The sequence below is a fragment of the Vigna umbellata genome, chromosome 3 (assembly GCF_029865625.1).
Source record: "Vigna umbellata cultivar VRB3 chromosome 3, Vumbellata_1.0, whole genome shotgun sequence".
NCBI lineage: Eukaryota > Viridiplantae > Streptophyta > Magnoliopsida > Fabales > Fabaceae > Vigna > Vigna umbellata.
Window position 1 is genome coordinate 375,548 of NC_142167.1, and position 9,573 is coordinate 385,120.

Here is a 9,573-nt window from a genome sequence, read left to right on the forward strand (position 1 = left end):
AGAAAAATCTAATATCTACTACGGAACTAATCCCTACTGCTCCGATTTGACTTCAACTTCCACCAAGTTGGCATCCTCCAAATTTTCTTCTTCCAGCAATGATTCCAAGGGTGCCTCGCCATCTGCTCACATCCACAACGGATGATCATTGCATTGACAAGACGGACATACATAAACAGCAGACAACACATGGAACATTGCAAGGGTAAGCTTATATTGTTTAATTAATACAACATACATACAGTTCATGATTCAATTCACACATTCATCAAGTAACTTAATCATATAATTTAACATATAAATATATATAAGACAGACCGTCCGGACTGTATGAACCATGTAGTTACAGGCGTCCTTGCACCCAAGTGGTGTAGTAGCCGGGATATACCTAATCAGCTTCCACTTGAGGTTAATCCTTCGCCCCTGCTAAGTGAGGGATACGAAGACCTCCTGCCATTCCCACACATGACTACCCCCTTCTACGTGAAGATGAGCATCACGGAATATCAGGATGGACCAAGCCAGCATTAACTAACCACAGTCATACTTTACCAATTCAATATTCAATCATATAAGAGACGTTCCTCCCTGGAACGCTCATCCAATATCCATAATCATAGATTCAATCCATATAGTGTTCAACCATCAAATCCTTTCATAGTTATAATCTTTCCATTCTGTGTTCCACTCTCTTAACATTAACGTCATGCATTCTTTAATCAAATAAAACGAACTTATTACAGAACCTTTGATTTCACGTTTCTGAACAAAAGAAACGAACTCTTATTCATTGATGGACGTTAAGAATTCTTAAAGAATTTAAATGAGATTGAATTTAGAAGTTCAGAATAATACTTAGAAGATGTTGAGTACAAGAACTTTAGGTTGAATCAAGAGAAATAAACATCTTACAGAATAACTTAGATAAATAACCAGAATATTTAAAGTACAGAAAACAACTCTTACTGTCAATGAACGAACGTTCAGAAATTCACTTTGGACGAACGTCAATTACGTTCGCTCAGAATTCAATAATAAGGACGAGTGTTCAGTTAGAAACCGAACCCTGCTTTGGACGAACGCTAGGTCAATGACCGAGCACGAATTAAAACGAACGCTGGATATACACCGAGCGCTATTTAAGACGAACGCTTCGGTATAGGACCGAACGCCAATTCAGACGAACGTTCAGTATAAGAATGAACGCTCTGTAGAACGAACGTTCGACATAAGGTCGAACGACATTAAGGACGAACGCTCGACATGAGGCCGAACGTCACGTATTTATAAAGTTTCAACTATTTATCTAAACTGAGCTGAAACGAACGCTCATTCACTAAATTGGGGACGCTCGTTCTCGAGCAGAATTCATTCCAAATGAACGAATTCCAACTAAGTTATTTTAATGAAAAACCGAACGGTCTATGACCGTACAGTGACGAGCGTCATTCATAAAAGGGCAGATTAAAATTCCAGATTTCTCAAACTTAACAGAATTTTCCAGATTTCATTTTTTATAAACTTTATAACTTCCATTCCAGATTTAATTCACCTTCAACATCATTATCATACAGTTTCAATATCCAAATCCTTCCAAATATCATAAACATATTCCATTCATACATAATCAATTCAACATGCTTTTTCATCAAGATCAACAACATATATCATACATAAAAGTCAGTGTTCATCCATAACAGTTCAATCAAAACCAGAATTCATATCAGATCTCAGTAACCATTCATAACAGCTCAACTTCATGAAATTCATACATGCACAATAACAGTGATCATCCATACAACTCAAATCTTATATTCTTCATTCATGCAACTCAGATCATTCAACATACAGTATAAATTAAACATATAAGCTTCCCTTACCTTATCAAGCAGTTCACTTCAATTGTTTAGAGTTTCTCTCGTGCTCTCACAGCTTTCTATCAGAATTTCACTCAACCACTTCCACTTAATCTAACACACCAAAACCGTAAGCAGATCAGACTTCTAACTCATGCATGCAACCAGAATTTTGGTTTGCATGAACCAAATGGACGAAGGTGCAGAGATGAGAACTTACCAGTTCAGTTCTCAATTCTGTTCGGATCAGAATGCTGTTCACAGTGCAGGGAAGGTTTCTATGGTGTCTGAAATAGGATTGGAGGAATTGATAGTGAGTGATCTTAGGGAGAAGATGAACACGGTTTAGAGAAAAGCAGAGAAATCGAAAACAGAAATTCTGAGAAGGAGATGAAGCATGCAGGAGGAAGAGGGAGAGTTTCCAGAATTATTTTTCTCTTCCTATGCAGAATAAACTCCCCAACCTCCACACGCCACTTGTCTCCCACTAACCATTCTCAGAATGCTCAAACCGTGACACATGGCAGGCGCATGCAGTGGAAGTGTGAGTGCATTTTGACGTGTCACGGTGCATTAAAATAGTGATCAGAGAATGAATTAGTGTATATTAATTATCAGGTTCTCACAGTTAACCTGGCGATGTATTTAGAATCAATTTTAAAAGGAAATTTTGAAATGATCAAAATGGCAGAGTTGACTAACCAGTTTGAACGTAATATAGAATATGTGTTTAAGAGTGCATGGTAGTAGTAACCATCACAAACATACAGAAACACAATGGAGAGCCGACAGATTCTCATGCTAATCTTCTTTTGTTTCATACTCACCTCCTCTCATCAATATACACTTATCACCCCAAATCAGTCCTTACAATATCATGACACACTTATTTCTTCTGCAGGAACCTTCGAAGCAGGATTTTTTGACTTTGAAAACTCAACAAGACAATATTTTGGTATATGGTACACGAGCACATTACCTAGGACTATTGTGTGGGTTGCCAACAGGAATGTCCCAGCACAAAACTCAACAGCAGTTCTGAAACTTACTCATCAAGGAGATCTTGTCATTCTTGATGGCTCCGGAGGAAGAGTGTGGTCCTCCAACTCATCAAAAATTGCAGTGAAACCAGTCATGCAGCTTTTAGAATCAGGAAACCTTGTTGTCAAAGACGGAGAGAGCTCAAACAACTTCTTGTGGCAAAGCTTTGATTATCCTGGAGACACTTTACTTGCAGGAATGAAACTCAAAAGTGATTTTGTTACTGGCCCATATCGGCTTTTGCACCAAAGTAGGCAAATATGCCTTCTTTATTACCAAAATAGGCAAAATTTGACCGAAAGTGAAGTCGTGGGGGCCAAAACGACTTCAAAAGAAGAAGTCGTGCCCCCCTGCACGACTTCACACTGTTCATAGGTACAGTGTTGAAGTCGTGCATCCCAAAAACGACTTCTGGATCCTGTAATCGATTACATTGATTTGGTAATCGATTACAGAGTGTTGAAACTTTCTGAAAAAATCGCGCGCCCTGCGCCCCTTTGTTGCGTCCGAGCGCGGACGATCTGTATGTGGACGAGCGTTCACTGAAAATGGACGAGCGTCCACTTCTCCTGCCGAGCGTCCACTTAGCGCATCTCGACGAGCGTCCTCTTAGCTAGATGGACGAACGTCCTCTTAGCTTTCTGGACGAGCGTTCTCTCTGCCTGGCTGGACGAGCGTCCTCTTCTGCCTGGGTGGACGAGCGTCCTCTTCTGCCTGGACGAGCGTCCGCTTCTGCCTTGCACCAAAACAACCTGGTAATCGATTACACATGTTTTGTAATCGATTACCAGTGCTTTTGGTGGCATACAAATTTGAAGTCGTGCAGGGTGGTCATGATTTCAACATTCTGTAATCGATTACCATTACATTGTAATCGATTACAAAGTCTTGAAGTCGTTTTTGGGGTGCACGACTTCAACACTGTTGCTATGAACAGTGTGAAGTCGTGCAGGAGGGGCACGACTTCTTCATTTGAAGTCGTTTGGGCCCCCCACGACTTCCCCATTTTCGTAAATTTGGTTGAATTTGCCCATTTTGGTAATATTATAGGCAAATATGCCTAGTTTGGTGCAAAACCCGGCCCATATCAGTATCTCACGTCTTGGAGGGACAAAAATGATCCAGCTGAAGGTGAGTTTTCTTTTATGATCGATACAAAGGGCTATCCTCAACAAGTTACTACAAACGGAACTAAAATTTTTTACAGCACAGGGCCTTGGAATGGCTATATTTTCAGTGGTGTTTCTTCGGACAGAATGTTCAGATTCTTGAATTTCTCTCTTGAGTTCACTAACAAAGGTGTTTCTTATGGATATGAAACGTTAGACAGTTCAATGCTTAGTAGAACAATGCTTAAGCTCAATCCAGGAGGGGCTACAGAGCGTGTTCTATGGTCAAAAGAAAGACAAAGTTGGGATACTGTATACAGTTATCCACTAGATCAGTGTGAATATTTTTCCACTTGTGATGTCAACTCTATCTGCAATGTTAATAATGTTCCAATATGTGAATGGTTGCAAGGATTCACACCAAAGTTTCAAGCAAAGTGGGATTCTCATGATTGGTCTGGTGGTTGTGTCAGAAGAACAAATTTAAGTTGTGATTATGGAGATTGGTTTAAGAAGTACACAGGAATAAAGCTTCCTGAAACGTCTTCTTCCTGGTTTAACAGGAGCTTGAGCCTTAAGGAATGTAAGACACTGTGTTTGAGAAATTGCTCTTGTACTGCGTATGCAAATTCAGATATCAGAGATGGTGGGAGTGGTTGTTTGCTTTGGTTCCATGACATTGCGGACATGAGAAAACACCCTGATCGAGGGCAAGAAATTCATATACGACTGTCATTCTCTGAACGTGGTAATTTCATTCCAATTCCCTCTTATGCCTTTTTGTCAGGTTTAGATGAAATATAATTTATGATAAGTTGGAATTAATAGAAAAAAAAGGAATAAAATGGAATTTTACTTGGTTCCATCAAAGAATGCATTCTGTTGCATTGCATTCAAAACATTTAAACCATTGCATTCCATCAAATTTGTAAATTATATTAGACAAGTAACAAGATGAAATTATAATAATACTAGATTCTGCTTACCATCAACAAGCATATATGGCCAATAGTAATGTGTCAGAGGTTGGAACTAGCGGTTACAAATCAGCTTCCAAGTTGAAGTTGTGCTGTATAACATGCCTTTCTCCTTTTTTGTTTTGCCCCGAATTGTAAGCTTAGAGCTACTTGTGGATTGACACTAATTTCATTCCTCAGATCCAAGAAGTTATAAGAAGAGACTTGCGAGGATTGTGGTAGGACTTGTTTCATTCATAGTTGTACTAACAATTCTTGTGTGGGCGACTTCAAAACGTATGAAAGGGATGAAGCAACCCAAGCCAGGTGAAGAATTTATAATTTATGAAGTATTTTACATTTCAATGAAAAGAAGAATAATATTGAAATCAAAGATTATTTTTCAAGTTTATTATTTATCTGGTTAACATTAGCACAAATATAATATTATTTATAAGCAATTCATGTCTCTGCTACATTGGCAGTAGTGAAAAAAGCTATTCCCTGGAAGCACATGATGGAGAAGGAAAACAGCAGCTTGCCGAAAATGTTTGATTTTTCAACCATTGATATTGCCACAAATCATTTTTCTAACACAAACAAGTTAGGAGAAGGTGGTTTTGGAACAGTACACCAGGTAGGTGGTCAAATTTGTTCTTGGTTAGCAAGTTATTCGTACTGATTGTGAAGTACCAAAATTCTCAAAATCATTACTAGGGAAAGTTGATAGATGGACAAGAGATTGCAGTCAAGAGACTTTCAAAAACTTCGAGACAGGGAACTGAGGAGTTTAAAAATGAAGTAAAGTTGATGGCAACACTTCAACACCGTAATCTTGTAAAACTTCTTGGTTGTTCTATTCAACAAGACGAGAAGTTGTTGATATATGAATTCATGCCCAACAGAAGTTTGGATTACTTTATTTTTGGTTTCTTCTTTCACTCCCATCAAATTTTTTGCTTTGATTTTTCTCTTGCCTTCGTGTTATTTCCATGCTAACTTGACAAAACGAATGTTGCCAGATACAATGCGAGGCAAATTACTAGATTGGGCTAAGCGGTTGAAAATTATCGAGGGAATAGCTAGGGGTCTTATGTATCTTCATCAAGATTCCAGACTTAGAATAATACATAGAGACATCAAAACAAGTAACATTCTTCTTGATGACAATATGACTCCAAAAATATCAGATTTTGGATTAGCAAGAATATTTGGAATAGATCAAGCTGAAGCAAATACAAGCAGAGTGATGGGAACGCAGTAAGAAACTTAATTTTTGTTTAACAAAGCTATACACAACCACTTCTCCTTACTTTGATACTGTTTTGCAGTGGCTATATGCCTCCAGAATATGCAGTGCATGGTTCTTTCTCAACCAAATCTGATGTTTTCAGTTTTGGTGTAATTGTTATTGAGATGATTAGTGGAAGGAAGAATCGTGGATTTCATGACCCTCACCATCATCTTCTCAACCTTCTTGGCCATGTAAGCTTGAAGTGGTTTCTTGATAACTTGGTTTCCTTATATCATTTGTTTGTCTAAGTCAAACCTGAAGAATTATGAAACTTAAAATGAAAACTAATTCGTGCATATACTCAATGTAATTGAACTATAGTTGAAAGTAAACTCCACACCAACACTCGTACCCTCCCAAATAATCATCTAAAAGGTTTTGAACACATCATAGGAACATGAAAGTTTGCTTTTAGTTTTATCATCCATTGAAACTCCTGTATGTTTGAATAGAAATTTTGAGTAGGGAATGAACTCTCACTCTTGATATTCCTATTTGTCATATCAGGCGTGGAGATTATGGAATGAAGAAAGGCCACTGGAGTTAATGGATGAGATATTAGATGATGGTGGAGACTTATGTTTAGAAATACTGCGGTGCATTCATGTGGGTCTGTTGTGTGTACAACAGAATCCAGAAAATAGGCCTAACATGTCATCTGTTGTTTTGATGTTAAATGGTGAGAAGTTGCTACCAAAACCAAGCGAACCTGGCTTCTATATAGGAAAAGATAATATTGCTGACACTGAATCTTCAAAGCAATATGAAAAGTGTTCAGTAAATGAAGTTTCAATTTCATCCTTAGAGGTGCGATAGAACATATTTCAAGTAATGATATAGTTATGTAAATGAAATGCTGTTCAAATATGTTGAAACTTGTGTATATTGTATATGTGTTTTCAAACTTTCAGTTTAATTTTAAAGTGCAAAACTGTTTACTCTGTCATCACCAAGATCGTTTACAATCTCGACAAATTTCAACAAGTTGTATTATATATTACTTTCCCTTTCACTGTGACCTTGAGGAAAGTACACCACAAGGAGACGAGCCCTTGTGTGCCAATATTCTACATGTAGAACACAGTTTGTGCTTGCAAAATCCATCCCCTAATGTCATCAATACGAAATAGAAAAGGTTCACATCTGTCTTGAAGCAACATTTTCTCTTTCCATATCATTCTCTAAAACTTTAGAGAGGCAAAATGAGAAGCTCAATTTTACCAAAGTTGTCCAATGTTCATGCACTTAAAAATATACAGTGACAATTCCAATAACTAAAATAACATAAGTTAGCCAATTAACCTGGTGTTATGTTCAACCCAATGATCCACAAAACTCACTAATTCCTCAATCCATTCTAACACCAATTCCTTTAATCATATACGTATTATGATTCGTGTTTCGTCCACAATCCATTTCAAAACATCATAATCAAATTAATTAAACTTTTCATGTACTTAACATATTTTGCAGAGATAATTGTTTGTCAAAAACCTTAAATATTTATCATACACACCATCAAACAACAGTTGATCATAATCAATTATGACACCATAAAATCATCACTTTGATAATTTTAGAAACTAAAAGAAAAAAACTTTTTAAGCTCATTGACCATCAAACAGAAATATTGTACCATAAAAAATACCACTTTTTTTCATCGTAGACTTAATTCATCCCAAAATTCTCATATTTCTAAAAATATACCCATCGGTTATTACTAATTTCATCATATAAACCATATTCAAAACTTACTATGATCATTTTGGATATTTTAAACCATAGAAATAGTGTATAATTTACTAGATTAATTTCTCTTATCTTGATCGACAATATATTTCTCGATTATATGTGAAATTTTATTTGAGCATAATATTGTCAAATGGCGTGTTTGAAAATTCTAAATATTTCATCTACGTAAGAAAATTTAAGCTTTATTACCATAATATACGTATATTACACACTTACTATATAAAGCAGGCTACTAAAAGAAATAGTATTACACACTTACTATATACAGTGTTCATCTTGGACCACATCAGGAAGAACTCAACACAGAACGGACTTGCCACCACTGGTGAGACCGTTGTTCTTCGCAGCGTCACCCTCTGATCCTGCCTCATCTGCAACGCCAACAACACCTTTGTATTCGCCATTTTTCTTACTCATTCTTTCATTTTGCTTGCTTCTCTTTATCATGTCAAATTGTTACGTCAATATCTATACTTGAAAATTCAATGTTTTTTCATACCCATTCTTACTTATAAGAAATTCATTCATACTGATTGTTTCAAGGATCTCTTCTTCCTGTTAGATAAATTTTAATGGGTCCCACATGTTTTTTTTAAGGAAAATGACACTTGAACAACCATTTTTGACAACATTTAGACACGCGCACACGTATCAAAATCTGAGTGGTCCAGTTGGAAAAATTAAATGAAAATGGACCACTCAGATTTTGACACGTGTGCGCGTGTCTAAATGTTGTCAAAAATGGTTCTTCAAGTATCATTTTCCTTTTTTTAATAATTGCAAAAGTGGAAAAGCAGTTTGTTTGGATGTGCAAAGTCATGCAAGGCAGCAGCTTTTGTACGTTGCAAGTCTTTACCGTGTAAGATGGATGGAGTTTGTTATAAATAACAGAGAAAGCAAAGGGTTACACACCCACCACGGAGAAGAAAGAAAATATGAAGGAAAGTGTGGCACACTTGTAAGTGTGTGCACGGTGGTGGAATAGAGAGAGGGAAGTCTCACGGTATTGTGAGAGAAAAAACAGAGAGAAGGAGAAGCCACCAAAGTCATATGGTGTTTTGTGAGAGAAAGAGAGAAAATGGGTTGTAGTTTGTGAGTTGTATGTTGTGTAAGTTTAAGAGTTTAAAGTTTTGTCTTTGTATTTGTGTGTTCTAGATAGTTTTCCAGAAAAATTTATAATAGAGTATATTTCCCGGATACTACAAAATTGGTCTCATATTTCTATATTCCTACAAAATTGGTTAGTGAGATGGAGAGGAAGAAAAAGAATGCATCTTCCAAATCCAGAAAAAGTGGATCTCAGAGACACAATGCTGGAGCAAGTAACCAGTTGACAGTCTGTCATGGCTATGTAGCTAGTTCTTATCATACAGGAATTATTTCTGGATTCATGTAATAATGTTAGATTATTGAAAAAGGAAAAACGTTGGATTGAAACGTTCAAAAGCACGTTTTAAATTTATTTTATTAAGTGTCCCAACGGTAAAATATTTAATGACTTTTATTGTTTTTTATTGATTTTATTCTTCCTTATCTCTTACCCTTCTAAAATTATTGTGGGTTTA

At 36.6% G+C, this 9,573-nt stretch overlaps 1 protein-coding gene across 2 annotated transcripts; it reads left to right on the top strand.

Moving 5' to 3' along the window:
• The first annotated feature begins 2,633 nt into the window (after positions 1-2,633).
• On the top strand, positions 2,634-7,139 carry LOC124821445 (G-type lectin S-receptor-like serine/threonine-protein kinase At4g27290). Of its 2 annotated transcripts, XM_088108991.1 has the most exons (9): positions 2,634-3,120; positions 3,975-4,751; positions 4,822-4,851; positions 5,176-5,289; positions 5,448-5,599; positions 5,680-5,890; positions 5,985-6,222; positions 6,294-6,447; positions 6,764-7,139. In XM_088108991.1, the coding sequence occupies exons 1-9, from the start codon at positions 2,634-2,636 to the stop codon at positions 7,070-7,072; spliced, it is 2,472 nt and encodes an 823-aa protein (XP_087965117.1). In that variant the 3' UTR covers positions 7,073-7,139. The 2 variants fall into 2 exon arrangements, with proteins under 2 accessions (XP_087965117.1, XP_087965116.1); XM_088108990.1 differs by lacking the exon at positions 4,822-4,851 and having other exon boundaries at positions 3,975-4,754; positions 5,164-5,289; positions 5,451-5,599.
• Positions 7,140-9,573: the final 2,434 nt, after the last annotated feature.

What these genes read in the sequence shown, in the direction of transcription:
- LOC124821445 (XM_088108991.1), top strand. Translation starts at nt 2,634, where the DNA reads ATGGAGAGCCGACAGATTCTCATGCTAATCTTCTTTTGTTTCATACTC. An exon ending in GATGAAGCAACCCAAGCCAG is followed by an intron (nt 5,290 to 5,447) that starts GTGAAGAATTTA and finishes CTACATTGGCAG; the next exon opens with TAGTGAAAAAAGCTATTCCC. An exon ending in AGCAGAGTGATGGGAACGCA is followed by an intron (nt 6,223 to 6,293) that starts GTAAGAAACTTA and finishes ACTGTTTTGCAG; the next exon opens with TGGCTATATGCCTCCAGAAT.